Raw genomic sequence first — 18,640 nt, 5'->3', positions numbered from 1 at the left:
CCTGCACGTGGACTTCAACCAGCTTCTCATACACACTCAGGAGAGCCTTCTGCAAACTTTCTCCTCTGCAGTACGCATCGCAATACTCCAACTGGAATGTATTTTTGTCCAAGTGCTGAGAAGCAGCAGGAGGCAGCGAAGCATCTGTCTCCTAGGAGTTTTGTTATTTAGTCTGGTAAACAGTGACCTGATTTGTATTTCTTCTAAGTCTTTGTATTCTAAACATACCCAAAGACCCCCCATCTGCTGATCTTTCAAGGAAGGTTTTGTCAGTTGAAGTCCAGCTAATATATTCTCCCAGATGGAAACTAATATTCAGTGCTATGCTGTGCCCCTATGAGTGTAGATTAAGCAGATGGCTGGCTGGTCACATGATATGGGCTGATATTTCTCGAGTCCCCTTGCGAAGTCTTCTGTCCTAAATTACTCTAAAACCTACTTTTAAATCTGGGGGGCACTGTGATGGGTTTCCACTAATCCTGCAGGACTGGGCTCTTTCCATAGCAGTGAAGCCTCACCTTTTGTATCTAGGTCTAGTTAGATCAGTTGCTGGGTACCATGTGGATAAAGCTGTGGTCCCTGATTGGACCATTTCATTTTGCCTGGTTCTGGAGCCACAGATTGCAATGTTGTTTATAATCAACCATCTCCCAGATTGTGCTCTGGATAAAGAGAAATACCTGGGCATTTGTGCCCAGAAAATAAAGATCTGAAGGTGAAATTCTAAAGAGGTCTCCTCAGCAGCACCAACATTACATGCAATAGATAACACATTTTCCAGTGTTCACAAGAAGCATACTTGCTGAGGATTGGTGCCAACAGCAGGTAGACTGGGAACTGATGTTCTCTCAGGCAGTCCCTCAGTGTGGCTTCTATTTTGTTTCACCCAAACCATTTAAGGCATTTAGGATGTAATGTAGCAATGGCACCCCAAGAATCCATGGCATTGATCACCTTTAGAGTCCCTGCCTGGGCACAAAGCTAGATGAAGTTACTCTCGAGGTGACTCTTAACACTGGAGTCTCAAGGAACAATATTCTATATGCTCACTGTAGGAAATTTCCAATTCCTTTTCAGCCGGTGTCCTAAATCCACAGTTAATGGGCTACCTGATGCCTAAATTCAATTTTAAACCTTCATTCTCTTCCATAATGGGGGAACTGAATGGCCCGTCTGGCTCTGTGGTAAATGGGTCCTCTTTGCATGAGTTAGGACTTTGTCCACCTTTCTCCCCCTACAAAATGAATGTGCGGTCAGTTTCCTTTGGGAGACTCCCCTTTCAGTTCTATGAGCAGGGGCTGTCAAGAAGGAAGTTCCCCAGAAAAAGCTTGAAGTTTGCGGGGGCGGGGGGGGCTGCCTTATACATAAACAGGAGAATAGGAGCATGACCGCCAGTAAAATTTGCTCTCTTATCCCTATATGCTCACCATGCATGAGCTCTACTCTCATCTCGATTCTGAATATCATTCACTCCTCTCTTGGGCGTGCACATTCTCACCATCAAAATCACAAACCCCCACAAAAACCAGAACAGAAGAACATGTCACGTGGTTGCATCGGGACCTTCCAAATCTGGAATCCTTTGTGCCTGTGTTTCACTAAATGAATTTGGAAGTAGCTCTGCTGCCATGGCTAGTTCTGAATGCATTCGAGAGACCTTCTGCATCTTAGCGATGAGGGCAGAATGTCAAGTGTCAGGAAAGTGACACACTTGAATGAAAAGAATGTAATAAAAGCTAATGCGGGAACTCCAGTTCCTTCTGGCATCAAGAGGCAGATTGACTCATGTTTTTGTTTCTGGCCAAGGACTGAATAATGAAAGGCCAAGTGCGCTGTGAGCCAGATCCCCTGGTGTGCCAAGGAGTCCTGACCTCACCTCTTGCCCTACCATAACAGCAAACAGCCATGGGAAGCTTTGGCATCAGCAGCCAGAGAGCCCACGTGACTGATGCACGTGCAGAGTGAGTCCCAGGTGGGGGAGGAAGGAGGAGCAGAGTTGCCAGTCCTGTTTCTGTTAAAACATCTGTGCCAACAAGCAATCACGGCTGTGAGCTTACTACTGAGAATGGAACTCAGGACAGCTCACCTCCCCATGTGAGTTGAACAAGCCAAGTGACATCCCATGGAACAGTGGAAATGGAAGGTGAAGGTCCCCCAAACAAGGCATTCCAGGCCTCTCCAGCGCTTCCCCTCTAAGATGCTGTCCTTATCTACCTGCCTGCACAACTTCCTTCATAAACCTGGAAGACATGAGCCACGTGGACACAGCACCTTCACCATGCAGGGTCCTGTAAGGCTCAAGAAGACAACCTGCATGGTGGTCACGTGACCTATCCCACAGGCAGCTGCCTTGGGGTGGGGTGAGGTGCCCTGAAGTGCAAGAATGCACCTGATATGCAGGTACCCAGAAATGCCAAGGCCGTAACCATCTCCACCTTCCCACCCAGGAGGCCAGGAAGCAGAAGCGATGGCAACATGATCTCAGGAAATTAAGGGAAGCAGTATCTGGTTCTTCGTAGGAAAAAAAGTCACCACACAGAAGAATCCCCCCTTTTCAGAAGAAGAAAAATAAAAGACAAAGGTTTCATAGACCTAGCCACTCACCAGACTTTTCTTGAAATCTCAAAGAGGAAAAGGCATAGCTGGGGACATTTATAGTTGGCAAACACTACGTGTCTCCATATGGCCCAGAAAGTGGGGTATTGTGAGGGCAGTGGAATTAGGGAGAGCTCTTCCCAACCCCTGCCAAAACCTGCCCACCTCCCTACAGAGACTCTGGGCTTAGGAGGAGACCCGAGTGTTCTTATAAATGCTTTATAATGTAAAAGTAGACTGAGAAGAACAGAAGAGATGCAAAATGGGTATCTTTCTGTTGATTTTCCTATCCACTGATACGTGCATGCTGATAACAAATCCCCTCCCTCTTCTGGTCAAAAGTCAGTCAAGTTTCCAAATGAAATTTGGCAGGTTTACATTATAAAGAATTAATTTAGTATGTATGTGGCTACAGAGAACAGTGACCTCTCTCCAGCAACTACATACATAACACATAAGCTTTAGGAAGCACGTGACGGCAGGTGCAGATCTCTGCGACAGGACTTGGTGGACAGTGCAGCTTTCTTTGAGAATTCAGCTGGAGGCTATTCCCTCCCCTTGGTGAGGGACACTGCTCTTGTGAGTCAGACTGGGTTCTGAGAAGGCTCTGGCTGGCATTGGTGGAAGGGATGCCAAATCACCTCTGGTTTCTGAGGAGCCACATAACGGTGCTACCATGGCAACCTCCATCAGTTGTTCAAACTGACTGAGCAGTAGCCTTTGCAGAAGCCTCGGCAAGGCATGGTTCAATGTCAAGGAGGATACAAAGAAACCAGGACAGGAATAAGGTTATCTGAATGGTGGACATTCTGTGGGGCAAATCTATGGGCAATGAGGATCAAAGTTATACAACCACAAGGAGAGAGACTGAAAACCCACAGTTGGCTTCCTGCTGGCCTGAGCCCCTGACGCTGGGAGACATGGGCTCTCTTCCCCAGACCATGCCTTCAAGATGCTGTCAAGTGGGAGTCCTGCTAACCCTACCAATGTGATAGTAGAGCTGAATTCTCTGGTGCCCTTAATGAGAAGGGGAAGGATCAGAGTTAGGAAGCATGGGCATATGGGTGAGAGAAAGCATTACCTGGACTTCAGCAAATGTGATAAAAACCAGACGAAGGGAGAGCAGGGGGCCTGCTTCATGAGCAGAGAAAAGGGAGAGGGACTAGGCATGGCAAGCTTGGAAGGATGATGACAGAGTGTATGGAGAAGGGTGGGCAAGACCAGCGGCATTTTGGGGAGAAATGAAGAGAAAGTTCGAGAACTGACATCACTAAAAGCAAGTGATGGATCATAACTGTCAATCCATCACATAAGCAGGGACCCCAACCCAGGGGCTTTCTGGAGTTCTCTGCACTGTACCTGGTCTGAGGACCAAGAGAGAGCCTTCAGGTCCAGGGCTGTAAAGGCTTCCCCTGCCACCAGCACTAAAGCCACCACTGCCATGTTTCAAAGAGCACAGAGAAAGAACAAGACAGATGACAAGCCTACAGCACATCGTTGTAACTCTGAGCCCGAGGAAAGACAGCTGGACTGTGCAGAGGGAAAGCACACAGGGACTTCTAAATTGCACCTCTAACCTGCCGCCCACGGGCACCGACACACCTGCTTGGTTACCAGGCTCACGGACACCGGTGGGAGCGGATGGGTGAGAAACAGTCACACAGTTCTTGGACTGGCCCAAGTCCATCTTCAACTATCTACATGTATTATGCACCATCACATACATAGCTCCTATATTCAGACTTCATGACAGGAAGTGAGAGTTAGAAGGATAAAGCAGAGAATTAATGTTTACTGATCACTCACACTGCCAGGCCCTGTGCTAAACACTTCACACATCTTGTCTCCATTTTTGAGATAACTGAGGTTGGGAGGATTCATATTTTTGGTGTGGTTCAAGGACACACAGCTGGAAGGGAGAGGGGCTGATCTTCAAACTAGGCTCTGCCCGACTCCACAGCCCACACCTTTCCCGCCACCCCAGTGAACACTATTCTTCCTCAAGTTCCTTTGAGTTCTTTCCTTTAGCTGTTCTCTCTTTACCCTTTATCCAAAGACAAACTACTATTCTACTGAGTCAAAATGAGAGAATTACATGGGGAATAATGCATGCAAATGAACTGATAGAATTAGAAGGTAACTTGACCTTTTGAGAACTCAAGGGTAATATTTTATTTATCTCTAAACAAAAATAAGGTGGGCTACCTTAGGACAAAGGTAGACTAACATATCTTCCCAAGAGAGACAAGGAAGATCTGGGCGTTTTGACACTGCTGGGAGAACCTGTGATACTTGTGTGAAATTTCCTTGGGAACAGTTCACACGTGTCTAATTAAAGTTTCCTTTTGGGAGGGGAAAGGCAATTCCACCCAAGTCCAATGGGGTTACTACACTAGAGCACAAGGGGACAAGGCACACCAGACTTATCCTGACCGCCAGCCAATCTCAGAGTCATACTCAACCACGCTCTCTTTTGGAGGGTCTCAGTGGCTGCTGCAGCAGTCCTTTCTGGTTCTGGATGAGCTTCGACTCTTAGCACAGCTGGGGAGCTCTTCCCTCTCCTGCAGACAGAGTGCACCTACTTGGGAAGCATTCTTCTGAGCATGCTTCTGAGCTTCACCCCACCTTTTTTCTCCTGCCAGGATGGATAAGGAATGGAAGCTGGTGGTGTTTGCAGGGAGGAGGGATGACTGACCTCCTAACAGCTCAGACCTGCAAAGAGGAAACCTATGGAGACACCTTGTCCCTTCCCTCATGCTGCCGAGCTTCCTTCTGTTTCATCAGAAATAACGTGGAGCTCACCTTGCTTAGAAGGGGTGGCTCCTACTTAAAGAGGCTGGAAGGATGGCTCAGGGAATTCTACTGTGTCACCTGGAAGAGACAGAAGCTGCTCTCCATGGGACAAGGTATGGACAGAGCTCAGAGGCTGTCATCAGTCCTGCTGGGGCCTTCCCAACACCTGGTTTCCAAAATGCCCCAACAGTATCCCTATTTCTTAGCTAGAATAGGGATAGTAGAGGGCTAGGAGAGCCCCCTCCATTGGCTGAGTTCTGCAGAAAATATGAGAATATGATTGAAAACCTGCTACAGTAGTATCAATGTGTGTGGGGGAGAAAGTCCCCCAAATGAAATGAACATGGTTTAGTCACCTGAATGGCTTAAGACCATCTTCTTAAGTGTGTAGTCAGGAGAGTTTGGAAAGTCGTGATGTCTGGAGATGAAACATATCCATATGATCTTTATGTCCCTGCACTAGTTCTTGGTTACCCCTACTCAAGGGCAAAAACTTCCCTGTGCACAGGATTCTGGAAACACAAACTGCTCTCCCTCTGCATCCTTCTTTCGAGCTGTTCCTTTGATAGGCTTAAGAATGAAAAGACACATCTGCTGTCCTTGGGTCTGCTTCTAGGTGCATGGAGGCATTGCCAACACCCTGAGCTCCTCATGTGCTGGGGCCTCCGACTTCTGCCTCCTGATGCTTTCTGGCAGAACAGGGGAAGCAGGAGTATTAAGGTCACATGAGTTGAAGCTGTGAAGCCCTTAGGAGGTCGGTGGAGGACAAGTGGTAAGCAGATTCCTGGGGCAGCAGTCTTTGGACCCACTGTTTCATTTCTCAGGCTGGCCACGGAGAAGGCCTTGAATCAACCAGAGTCTCCAGGAAGAGTGGGAAGAAAAGGGAACAAAATAGGAATCAAGCCACTTACGCCAGAGCAAAGGCCACCAATGCACCAACCACCACCACAAAGTCCAAGATGTTCCAGAGGTCTCGGAAATAGGACCCATCCTGCAGGATCAAGCCCTGGTCTATCATCTGCAGGACAAGGGTATAAACAACCACAGGTGAGCTCAGCAAGGGCGGATGACAGTCGTGAGCTTTGGCTCATCATGGCAGTGCCTCTACTGCCACCATCTCCTCAACCAACCCTACCCCGAGAACTGAGGAGCAAGAGTGGGTGTCCAACAGGCTCGCTCCAGGTAATGGTGATCGCTGAGGCTCCTTTCTCTTAGCCACATGGTATGGAACTAGATTCCTGTTCTTTGTGGCCCAGAGCTCCAGACCTTGCCACATATGCAGAGGTGGGTAAAACCCAGATGAGAGACTGGGAACAAGATAGGCATGTGGGGGTGGGGGATATCATGGTGATTGAAGGGAGTAGACCTAGGATTGGACGGAGTCCAGGAAATCTCACCTCTACCTGACCCTTTGCCTTGGCACCTGCCCAGGCCCAATCTAGGAAGTACACTGGGCAGAGGGGAGAGTTCACTCAAGTTCACCTGTCTACACACTGTCTTCCCACTACTCGGGCCACATGTACAGATTTGTACAGCCCAAAGACAGCTACATAGGTATGTCTCGCTGACACAGATGTCCTCAGGATTCAGAGATGAGTGAAGGAATCAGCAAAGACTCTCCTAAGGTTCTGTCATGAGCTACTATATGGCATCATTGGGGAAAGACCCTAAACTCAAGGACCAGACAGGCGACCCATCCAAACCCTGGAGCCCAGGTTTTCTCAGGAGGATTTTTACCTTTATAACCATTTCAAAGGTGAACACACCCGTGAACACATAGTCGAAATACCTCAGGACCTGTAAGACACAGGGAGAGGGAAGAGGAGCACATAGGCCACCAGGGTACATATACACTTCAGTCCTGCACAACTACCCTGGCTCCCACCACTCCCCCCAAGAACAAAGGTGTGTGGAATTACAACCGCTGTTGAATTGAGGTGGAGGTAGTGACAAGAGGGCCCTGAAGCCTGCTGGAGCCACGTGGCCCAGTGGCCAGTCCTTGACCATTTCCTCTCTTTGGCCAGAACATAACATTTTGGGTCTGAATTTCTCCCACAAAACTTGCTCCGGTTCTGATTTCGGATCTGGAATCATTGACAGTCCCTCCCCTCCTTGCCACCCTCAGATCTCCTGACATACACTCATGGGATCCCAGGGATATCTCAACCCCCTGTGATAAAGCTGTAGCTCCCGCTTTGTGTGTGCATCAATCTAGACTCTGTCAGATCCCCCTGAGCCTGCAGGTAGCTGCAGTTCCCCTCTCAAGCCCTAGCTGGTTCTGGGTGAAGACCCACAGCTGCAGCATAAAGGCATACAGTATGGCTGGGGGATTGTGAGGGGCTTCTCTGGAATGGTCATACTTCTGAGAAACAGGAGTGGGAAATTTCTCCATGTTTTCTCATTACCCAGCAACCCTCCTGCCAATCTTGGCTCACCTCCAATTGCAGCTGGAGGAGAGGGGTAGGGATGGGGCAGGTCCCAGAGAACCACAGAGATCAGCAAATGGCCCCCGTACACCTACTTTGTTGCGCTCCGAGTTGGTCAGGACAGGGTCCTCCGCGGCCAAGGCAATGCTGCTGGCTGCGATCACCAGGAGGATGCACATCTCAAAGTAGCGCAGGTTCACAATGTAATGGCAGGCCCTCCGGATCCTGTGGGGCAGATGAGACCTGCTGAGCTGGCCTCACTGGGTTGGGCACTTGTCTCTCCCCTCCCTATCCCTCTTACTCCTTCCACCCAACTCTGGCCTCTTCCACACAGCCAGGCCCTCTTCAGAAGAAGCCGCCAGGGAGAGCAACTTAATTTCTCAGGCACCACCCTTCATTATCAGCCCCAGTGGAGGAAGGTAATCAGATTGGTTAGAGGCTGAACACACAAGACAAGACCCATCATCCGCAAGCACAACAGCCACAGGAGCAAATGGCATCAGGCTACACAACACAATCTCAGGTGGCCAGGGAGTGCCCTCCACCGCATCTCAGGGTCTTCTCCCCTGTGTAGCTGGGACCTGCCCAGAAAACTATAAGGAACCAAGATACAAAAACAGGCCTTGATTCTAATTAAAATTCCTAATAAGAACAGCAATTGGTTTTCACAGGCTATTGGGATGGAAGTATATTCTATATTCTACTTTCCAGCCTTACAATGACTGACGGCTTAACCTGGGTTCCTCCCATCCCAGAGTCCCACCTGAACCCTGCTACCCGTGTGCCCATTAAAGGTTTCTGTGTCCTCCTAGTCTCAGAAGATGATCTGCATGTCACTTCCAGGGCAGAAGGCAGTTGCTTCTTCCAAATCCTATCCTTCCTGAACCTGACCTTCTAGACTTTTCCCTGACAACCTCATCTCATTCACCAAGCTCTGCTTTGAGAGCATGCCCACTGAAATGATGTGGTCATTCTAGGATCTATGGTCTCAGCTCGGCTACCTTTTGGGATGTTTGGTGACACCTCCTCAAGTAAATATCCTCCTTCCCTCCATACCACTTACTGACAAAGAATGGGTGAAGGGGTTCTTTTCTCATGACATCTCTCCCGTCTTCAGTTACTCTGTAGACTGTGGGCACAGAGTTCAGAGGCTGTTGACTTAACGGCTGACCTCACCTATTGGATCCTGGATGCTTCTATGTCTGGTCACCTTCTACTGGGAAGGCTAGCATCCCTCCTCCTATCACTCTGGCTCAAACCCTGGTTATCTGCCCTCATGCCAAAGGGGTAGCACTGGAAAGTGTCTCACGGGTTGGTGGTGCTGAAGATGAACATGGAGCTGTGGGGCACCATGGCTTTGCCCGTCTCACGCTTCTCCTTCTTCTTCTTCTTCTCTACCTCCTCTTCCTCCTCTTTGATATCTTCCTCCTTCAAGGGACTGGCTTCTCCATCAGTCTTGTTGCTAACTGCAAGAGGAACATGTTGGAATTTTCAGAAACTTGGCACAGTGCCCTTCAATTACAGTTGGGGACAGCACAGTTGGGAAAGGGGTGCCAGGATGCCCCCAGCCAGGCTCTCTGCAAACACTGGGGGTATTTTCTATAATAAAGTTGAGTCCTTCCCCTTGTCCAAATTCTATGTGACATAATCTTGTATGCCACACAAAGGATAATGGTCACGTCTCTTCCTTTACAGTTGAATTCCTATGGCCCAGCAAACAGCATGGTTGAAAAATTTACAAAATTTAGATATTTAAACTCTGGATTCTTATTGAACTCACTGAATTTTTATATCAATAAACCCTGAGTGGCATAAATTATTATTCCCATTGTACAGACAGTTCCAGGACATAAGCACCTTGCCTAAGGTCATACAGCTAGGATGGGTTTGGGGTTCAAAATCCTATATGCTTTCAATGACATCACGTTGCAGGGGAAGATCTCAAGAAACTATTACTCTGTTTGCAGCTGCCGTTTTTGGCTGTGCCTTTTCTAGCCGTGGTGAATGTAGAGATGAGAATGCAGTAGTCATACGAATATGGGTCTGTGACTACAAGCCAAGCTGGGAGGACCATGGAGCCAGCCGATGAGTAGACGTCTTGGGCCGCTGTTCTGTTTCCATACTCGAGTCCCCATATAGGTGATGATGGCTGGAGGCTGAGGCTAACAGAATAGGGAGGGGGACCCAGCCAGCCCCGCCCACTACTCTGTTCAGTGAGTGACTCTATCCTGGAACCCCAGGTGGGCAGCAAACCTCTGTGGTCCTGGCACCTCGCTGGGGCCTTCCAAAAGGGGACTCATGTGGTGTATCCAAAAGCCTTCCTATCACACACATACCTGTGCCCAAGGCCACAGACTAGCCCTGGAATGGGAACAGAGGGACAGTCAAGCTCTCTTGGGCTATTTCTCATGAAGGAGGATCCAAAACATTTATTAAAGTGTAAAATCAAACAGACACCAAAAGAGACTGAGTCTGGAGTCCTCAAGCATGCCCGAGTTAGCCCCAGGAAGCACTGGACACGCGAGATTTCACTTTTCAAAGCAGAACTGGCATTTTGATTGTGAAAAATATGAAGGAAGAGAGAGCAAGCCATGGAAGAAAGGCAAACAGGAACAGGAGAAGACATGTGTGGAAGAAAGGTGTGGAAAAGTGGAAGGAAAACAACTCAGGAGGGTATAGCTGGTGGGACTGAGGCCGGGAGGGGTGGGGTGGGATGGGGTCAAGGGTGAAATTATCTTTTTTTGCTTTGTTTCCCTTTAAAGTTTCACAGATGAACATCTGTTGCCTGAAGGAACTTCTTCAGAGAGAAAGTGTGACTAAAAGCTCGTAGGAGAAAAAGAATTGATAAAGAGTAATGGAATCATAAAATGTTAGCAGGGAAAGACCTCAGATTCTCTAGTTCAAGGCTCACTTTACAGATGCCAAACTGAGGTCTGGAGAGATGCAGAGGTTTTGGGAGGCCACTTTTAGTGAGCAGAACCAGGGCCAGAAAGAGCCCTCTTGTCACACTGCACCCTAGCAGGGGTTCCCTCCTCATTTGCCCTGGTGACAAAGCACCATAGAGGTCACAGAGAATACCACCGAATATTCAAAAGTTAAATCAAATAGCTGGACATGGAACTGGGTACCCAGTCACATAGGATCCCTATGATGAATCTAGTCACAGGACCAAAGCTTAAGGAAATTTTATGGGCAAAATATAAGATTGAGGAAAAAACCTTTTCATTTTGCAAAAGAAAGCCACCACCATGTTTTACCCGAAGAACTTTTGGTGGGGACTTTCTATGAAGCTTTGCTGCAAGGACCCTAGAGCCAGCTGTGCCTGGCCCTGGGTGGGGTGGGCAGTGGGTGGAAAGGGGCCAGGGACTGTGCTCACTGTGAACCACTGTCGAATCCACCAAGGGGCCCACTTCGGGGATGGCGACCGTGACGCTGGTGCTCTCAGTGGTGGCCTTGTCAGTGTTGGCCATGATGCAGGAGAGGTCAGGCTCGCTCTGGCTGATGCCCCGGCCAACATCCAGCTGCACGTCGCCCAGCAGGGCTTGCTCACTGCTGCCTTCTGGCTCCTGCTCCGTCAGCGTGGCATCCTTCCCCACCTCCAGCTCAGGTTGGGGCAGGACTAGGGGTGTTTCTGCCTCATCGAGGGCTCCTGCTAGCCCAGAACCCCTGGACACCATCAGACTGTTGGTTCTGGAGAGGGAGGGAGAGGTGGCCAGAGCTGGAGGGGGCCTGCTGGAGCACACACAGCAGCATGCCTTCCAGCCCCACTCGGCCAGGTGGAGGGGCAAGCCCCACAGGCCACATCCACTGCCTTATTCCCGTCCCTCCATCTGTGCCCACCCCCAGCAGAGATGCCCGAGAAGACCAGACATCGTCTTCAGGGGAATGGATCCCATTGCCTGTGATATTTATTCATACCTTCTAAAGGGCATTTCAGCCTCATCTACCATTTTATTAAAGGGGAAACGGGCGGAGAAAGCCTCCTGTTGAAGAATTCCTTACCCTGTCCTATGCTACTTGCCTCTAGGCACTCTGGGGACTCATTTACCTCCTCAAGTCCTGGCCCCTGTCCTCTTCGTGGATAGTCGGTTCCTTGCCCCCGTGGCTTCCCCGGGGCTCACGGTCCTGCTCCCCCTCGGCAGGCACCCCTTCGTCCAGATTCCTCTCCTGGCTGGCAGACCTGCTCCGGGAGGTCGAGGTCGATTCTTTGCCTTCTGTTCTGACCCGGCGGTGCCGGCTACGACGCTGGCTCTGTCTGTGCCTGGCCCGGTCCTCGAAGGTCACCACAGTCTCCCCTCCCCCAGTCTCCTGCTGGGTGGGGTCACAATTCCCATGACAAGGCCTGGCCAGCCATGGTGGTTCCCGCTTGCCTAGGGACAAAGGGCTTCTCTGGTTGTCCAGGACACTGGTCAGGTCCCCTCCGTCCCCCTTGAGGGATCCCCCACGGCTGATGCGCTCCTCCTCGCACTTCTCCAGGCCCAGGCCCAGGGCCAGGCCCTCGATAGGCCTGGGCCTCCGGTAGAGGCTGGGGTGAGCATTGAGCGGGTTGAGGGGGCTCAGTGGGTTGAGGGGGTTGAGGGGGTTCATCGGTGGGGCCTCCTCTTTGTTGAGGGCCTCCTGGCTGGACATCTGCATGTGTCTCCTCAGCTGGCTGGTGCGCTGCTCCCACACGGACATATGGTGCCTGCGCCTCCGCTCCCTCCTGGCAAGGGCAAATGGGAGCACCACATCAGAACCCAACAGCCACAGGCCAAGGAGGGCTGCCACGGGGGCCATGAGCAAATGGGGCACAAGGTGGGGGAGCAAATGGGAGCGCCTCAGACCTGAGACAGGAAGCACAGAGAGATGCAAGGAGCAGAGTGGCCATGAATAGTAGGTCAAAGGACCCATGCCTCCCAGTCCCGTCCACGGTGCTCTTCCCTCCAATCCCTGTTCTGCAGTAGCCAAGGGGTAGGGGAGGGATCAGCTCTAGTACCAACTCCCACGTCCCCAGAGTCTACGAGGGCAGTTGTACAAAGGCCCTCGCTCCCTGGTACTCCTTGGATTCAGGACATCAGCCAGAGCCCACTCCGTACCCACCAATGGCCCTGGATTCTAGGTCAGAGACTTTCCTCCCCTTCATCTCCCTTGCTTTTCCCTTAGACTGCAGCCTGGAATAGTGAGGGGGGAGACGGACCATGCTCACACACCAACAGAGGTTAAGAACAGTGGCAAGTAGATCTATGTAGCAAAAATCTTGACATCGTCCCCCCAAAGTGAGAGGCCTGTGGGTCTCTTGCACAAGAGCTGATAAAACCCATAGGAAATGGTCTACACAGAGACGACCACCAGCTCCTGCTCAAAATCACTCCTGAGCTCTGCAGCTCACAGGCCTAGAGGAGCAACCACGTGGCAGTGGGAATGCGGATGTGAGGCATGCAGAAGAGCGCACAGGAGAGGGCTCCCAGGGCAGGACAGACACACTCCTTACATGTCACGGGCACACGCCCACCACTGTCAAGGGGACTCTCATGTACCCACACACACCCTCACCGAGGCCCACACGGATGTACACAACTGCTATGGGGGGAACATCCAGTGCCAATTACCAACACATGCCCACTCACAGGCCACACACAAGAGCAACAACGCACAGGGCCGCGTACTTGACACACGCTGACAGAAGCACACGTTGAAAGGTGCAGAAGGGCATGTCCACAGGTCATGGGCATGGAACACACACACACGCCGAGGCACACGCTGACATGCACACCCACTGCCACTTTGTCCACAGCAAGGACAAAAACACATTGTCCCCACACCCACACGGAACCACTCACAAACACGCAAACCGGTACACACATACAGGTGGCTGCTGCGTGGCTCCCACATCGACATGTGGTGTCTTCTCCTTCTGTCTCTTCTGGGAAAGAAAAATGAACAGGTTCAGTTCACCCCAACCTCTGGGAAGCTCAAGCCCCACAGCCACCAGCAGATTTCTGGAGGGAGGTTAGAGTCCTCGGCAGTCCGCAGGTTCACCACAGGTGCTGTGGACTCCCCATCTTCACTGCTCCAACCGAGTGGTGACTTTTGAGTCCTTGCTATTAGCAAATACATGGATCTCATGTTTGAAGCACACATGCAGGGACAAAGAGGTCATATCAGTTCATACAGATGCTCAAACGTCATGCCCAGTGGCACTCACACCTCCACCTGCCCATCCTTCAGAGAACTATTTGAGCAACTTTGATGAGCAGTTATCCCTTCTCCCTGATCATTTCCAGATAACAAAGCACATTCACATAGGTGACTCCCCTACCTGCCACTCCTATGGCAGATCCTGACTCCATCTCATAAAACATGCAGGGAATAAATGCTCCGCCATGCATACCCATGAGGCTTACAGCAGCCTATGGCCAAAGGCAGGGCTACCATGTGCCACCATCCACATCCTCCGAGATGTAAGTAGTGCCTCTGCATCTGCATAGCATGATGCCCTGGCCAGAGGTTCAGTCTGCTCAATGGGTAAAGCACAGTATCGACCTTCTTAATCTTACACAGAAAAAAATCTCTCTTCCCCACACATACTGTCCTTATAAACACAAGGTTAATGGAAGGTCAGGGTGACAGAGGTGATGGCACCTGTGAAAGTGGACAGGCTGTGTGGTGAAATGAGACTGTCAGCACAGGGTCCATGCTCAGGAGGAAGACAACACATCTAGGATATCCTTAGAGAAAGTCTGCTCCAGCCCCTGGACTGCTGAACTTGGCCCAGCTCAGTGGGCCCTGCTGGACCTGGGAGGTGGGAAATTGCTGCTCCTTCCCTGAGAGCGCCACCCCCAAGGCAGATCATGCTATGCGATCTAACACTGCCGCCTGCCACATCACTCATGTCCAGAGAGGAGCTTGATCCAAGGGGAGGCCTGAGGGAGAAGAGAGGCAGCTGGTCTGAGCCCCCCTCTGGGTGTCTAGAGGAGGCCCAGTGTGTGTATGCACACAAGCACCCACTGATGCCGACATTGTGGTGGAGATTGTGGAGATGCCTGTAAGCACCTCCATTGAACACATCCCTCAGCATCTGCAGCCCGCACTGCCACCAGGCACAGGTTGGGTGGGGTGCCGAGAAGCACGGGCAGCAGAGAGAAATAGAACATGCACTCCAGGCAGCAGGCACAGCCCGCCAGGAAAAGCACAACATCCCATCTATTTGCAAATTTTCATATATTCAAATGCCAGCTCTCCAGAAGAATGTAAAGGTGTGAGTACATGGAAGGATTCCATCTCTCTCACACACACCAAAAAAAAAAAAAAAACGGACATACAAACATACACACACACCCAGGCCAGGCCAAAGAGAAGCCAAATTCTCATTGTCACACACATCAGACACACACTTCACACTCTCCTTTGCCTCTCTACTCACATAGACAAAGATCCAAATTCACATTCATGCCGAAAACCACACAAAGAAGTATCCACATCTTCAAATCACACAAATGTGACCTTGTGGACATCCGACCATACCCTTGTGGAACAGGAAGGGCAAAGGGCACCCTTCCCTTTCAAAGATAGGGAAATAGAATTTCTGAAGTCGCAATAAGTGACAGAACTAGGACCAGCACTCTGACACCTTTAGTTGCCATGATGCCCTTCCCATTTTTCCTTTCTAGTCATTTGCACTTAGTTACACCGCAGACCAGAAAGCAGGGGTCTGGCCTGCATACCGCAGTAGGACACACCCCCAGTGGTTACCATGGCCAACAGCACACGCTCGCTCGCAGCACATGTGTGGGAACTAGAGCCCAGGTCTTGGCTCACCTTGAAAATTTGTAGCACCTTCTATCTCACTGTGCCCTGAGGCACATGGCTCCATTCCCAGAGCCCGGTGCCTACCCACATTTCATTCATTCTTTCTTTCCATAAATAGTGAGTTTCTACTCTGGGCCAACCACTGTCCCAAATCACATCTCTCCAAACCCACTTCTCCCCCAGGCATCCTCATGTCAGTAAATAGAGCCACCCACTCATGAGCAGCAACCAGTCCTCTCCATCCCCATTTTTATACCTGTGCATGAGTTTTAGCCCAAATTCATGAGTTCAGGGAAGGTAGATAGAAATCACTCAAGACCCAGAGAATACTCTGAAGAGGTATTTGGCATTGCCTCATCCATCTTTGATGATTTTTTTTTCTCCCACTCACATAAGAGGGGACAGGAGGCCAGGCCTTTGCAATTTTGAACAATGCAAAAAGATGATGGTTATGTGGGACTCCCCTCCCCACACAGAACTTGGGAGTATCCCTACAAGGGGAGGCGGAAGTCCAGTCAGGAGAACTCCCACAAACATTGGGTCATCAAGAACTCCTCCCTTACCAGCTTCAAGTAAGGAGTGACAAGGTCTGGTGTCAGGATAGAATTCCACCTCCCACGGGGCTCAGACCCGCCCCATCGATGCCCTCTGGGCCACTCACACAGGCCTCAGGCAGGTCCAAAGCAATGGCAGGCTCTGAGCCCCTCCTCCCAGATGGCTCCCTCTCACAAGGGAGAGGCCAGGCCCCTGCAGGGCCCAGGCTGAAGGCCCTAGGTTCTACCTCTAGCCCTGGATCCAGGCTGAATCCTCCGCTTTGTCGCCTCCCCTTCTCTCCCCAATCTAGTCCACCTGGATTCTGTTCCCACCTGGCTCCTCGTAAGGTCACTAACAGTTCTTGTTGAATCCAACGGTCCCTTTTCTGTCCCCATCCTAAGCGGTCCTTGAATAGCAGGTAGCGCCACTCCTACTCCTCAGGGTTTGTCCTACAGGTTCCAGGACACAGCTTCCCTGTTCTCCCGACTCCTGGCTGCACCCCCTCAGCCTCATTTGCTGAGTTCTCTGGCAGACCTGAAGCGCAGGCAGGCGCATGCTCAGCCACTGTCCTCAGCTCCTCTCTTCCCTATTCCCACTCTCCCTGGGTCATCTCACCCACACTGATGGCTTAAATACCATCTAAATGCAAATGACTTCCTCCAACTCTTTATTTTAATCCTGACTTCTCTTCTAAGCTCTAGACTCCTGTAACCAATAGCCTATCCAAACACTTAGATTCCTTAGAAGTGTCTCAAATTTTTTTTTTTTTTTTTTTTTTTTTTTTTTTATATTTATTTTTTAGTTTTCGGCGGACACAACATCTTTGTTTGTATGTGGTGCTGAGGATCGAACCCGGGCCGCACGCATGCCAGGCGAGCGCGCTACCGCTTGAGCCACATCCCCAGCCCGTGTCTCAAATTTAATGTGGCCAAAATGAACTTTAGATTTCCACCATCTCCAGGGGATCAGTAAATACCACCACCTTCTACCCAGCTGTTTAAGCTTCGAAACCCTCAAACCTGGGAGCCACTTTTGTTTCTTCATCTCGTCACCCTCACCCCTGCTGCATCTAATCTACCAGCTCGTCCCATTGGTTCTCACTCCAAAACACAGACCGAATGGGATTACTTCTGACTGACTCCATCGCCACTACCCCCCTCTAAGTCGCCATCACTTACTTTAAGAACCAACCCTGTTTCTCTGCCTCCACTCTTGGCCCCACAACCCATTCTCCACGGAGCAGAATGACCTTCTGAAGTGTCAATCCTATTTCCTCATCCTCCCACAGCAAGCCCTCCAGTGGCTGCAATTAGAATAAAAGCTAAATTCCTTCACCTGGGGGTTAGGTACCTTTGAGCTGGCTCCTGCCCACCTCCCTGGCATTGCCATCTCCTTCACTACACCTCAGCCATGCTGGTCCTTGCCGGGAAATACATCCTTTAAAAGGTCACCCAAGTGCCTTCTCTAGGTTTAGGTCTCTGTTTACACACTGCCTCCCATAGAGAGTCCCTCTAAGGAATCTCCCCCAAACTCTTGCCTTACGACCTGTTCTGCTCACTTTGCCACACTTACTGCTGTCTGAAATGTGCAGGTTTATTATCATTCTCCATGAGAACAGAAACTTCCATCCTGTGTGCTGCTGCGTTCTCAGGAATATTCCTGGCATGGGGGAGGCACGTTCCTACGATCCATCATTTTATGAGTTGATGGACTGGCTTTGGTACAGTAGATGCCCAGGGTCAGGAGAGGGGGCGGTGGACTCACTCGATGGAAGGCATGTTGGGCGCGGACATCGGGCTCACTTCCTTGGCCTTCTGCAGTGCATGCTTCTGGTTGAAGGCCTCCTCTTCTTCCTGTTCATCCTAGACATAAAGCAGAGATGGCTTTGCTTCGGATCCCCATGAAGGAGAGCAGCTTCCTCTAGGTGTCCCCAGAGGGCATTCTGAAGAACAGGAGAAGTGGGCAAGCCAAGGAAGAGGGTGAACAAGGCAGCCTGAGGTGAAGCAGCATTAGAGACCAGGCCCCTTAGGAGCCAGGAGGCTCACAGGCCCCACAGGGACAGAAATGCTCCTTTGCCCCCTGCACCCCGCCCCCCCCTAAGCTGCTCAGGAGACCTATAAACATCCACCCCTCCCTGAGCCCTTAGCAGAGCTGGCCCAGGCTATAGAGATCAGTGGCAAGAGGTGACACTTCTCAGATGTCCTGCAGTGTTTAGATATGACAGAGCAGAGTTCTTTACCGCAGAGCCCCCCTAAAGCAAGCATTGAGGCCTGGCACCACATCACGGCAACTTCCCTGCATAGCTAACTGGCTCCACCCTGGGTTCTTAGGCAGAGATTTCATTTCCTCACCTGTATTCCTACTCATAAATGATGACATCAAGGAAAATTATTTCAGGTAGAGTGACTAGAAGCATCAAGAACACACACATCTCCCTAGCATCCTATAGTTTCCACACACATTCTTTCACCTGATCCTTGGGGTAATGCTGTGAGGCCCACAGG

The 18,640-nt window shown here is 50.6% G+C and overlaps 1 protein-coding gene across 1 annotated transcript in view; it reads right to left on the bottom strand.

Moving 5' to 3' along the window:
• The window catches only part of Cacna1e (calcium voltage-gated channel subunit alpha1 E), a 443,649-nt gene that overhangs the window by 59,059 nt on the left and 365,950 nt on the right, over positions 1-18,640 (bottom strand). Inside the window, exons 20-27 of the mRNA XM_058571374.1 lie at positions 17,901-17,998; positions 13,660-13,716; positions 11,863-12,516; positions 11,191-11,504; positions 9,124-9,280; positions 7,910-8,039; positions 7,126-7,185; positions 6,300-6,406 (exon numbers count right to left, since the gene is read on the bottom strand). Coding sequence (XP_058427357.1) covers positions 6,300-6,406; positions 7,126-7,185; positions 7,910-8,039; positions 9,124-9,280; positions 11,191-11,504; positions 11,863-12,516; positions 13,660-13,716; positions 17,901-17,998 — 1,577 coding nt within the window. The remainder of the gene's footprint in view (positions 1-6,299; positions 6,407-7,125; positions 7,186-7,909; positions 8,040-9,123; positions 9,281-11,190; positions 11,505-11,862; positions 12,517-13,659; positions 13,717-17,900; positions 17,999-18,640) is intronic.

This window comes from Marmota monax, unplaced genomic scaffold (assembly GCF_021218885.2).
Source record: "Marmota monax isolate L192 unplaced genomic scaffold, Marmota_monax_Labrador192_F-V1.1 WCK01_AAM20220418_F8-fsc00209, whole genome shotgun sequence".
In the NCBI taxonomy this organism is placed as follows: Eukaryota; Metazoa; Chordata; class Mammalia; order Rodentia; family Sciuridae; genus Marmota; species Marmota monax.
The sequence above is the reverse complement of the archived record's forward strand: the minus strand, read 5'-3'. Positions and strand labels throughout refer to the sequence as shown.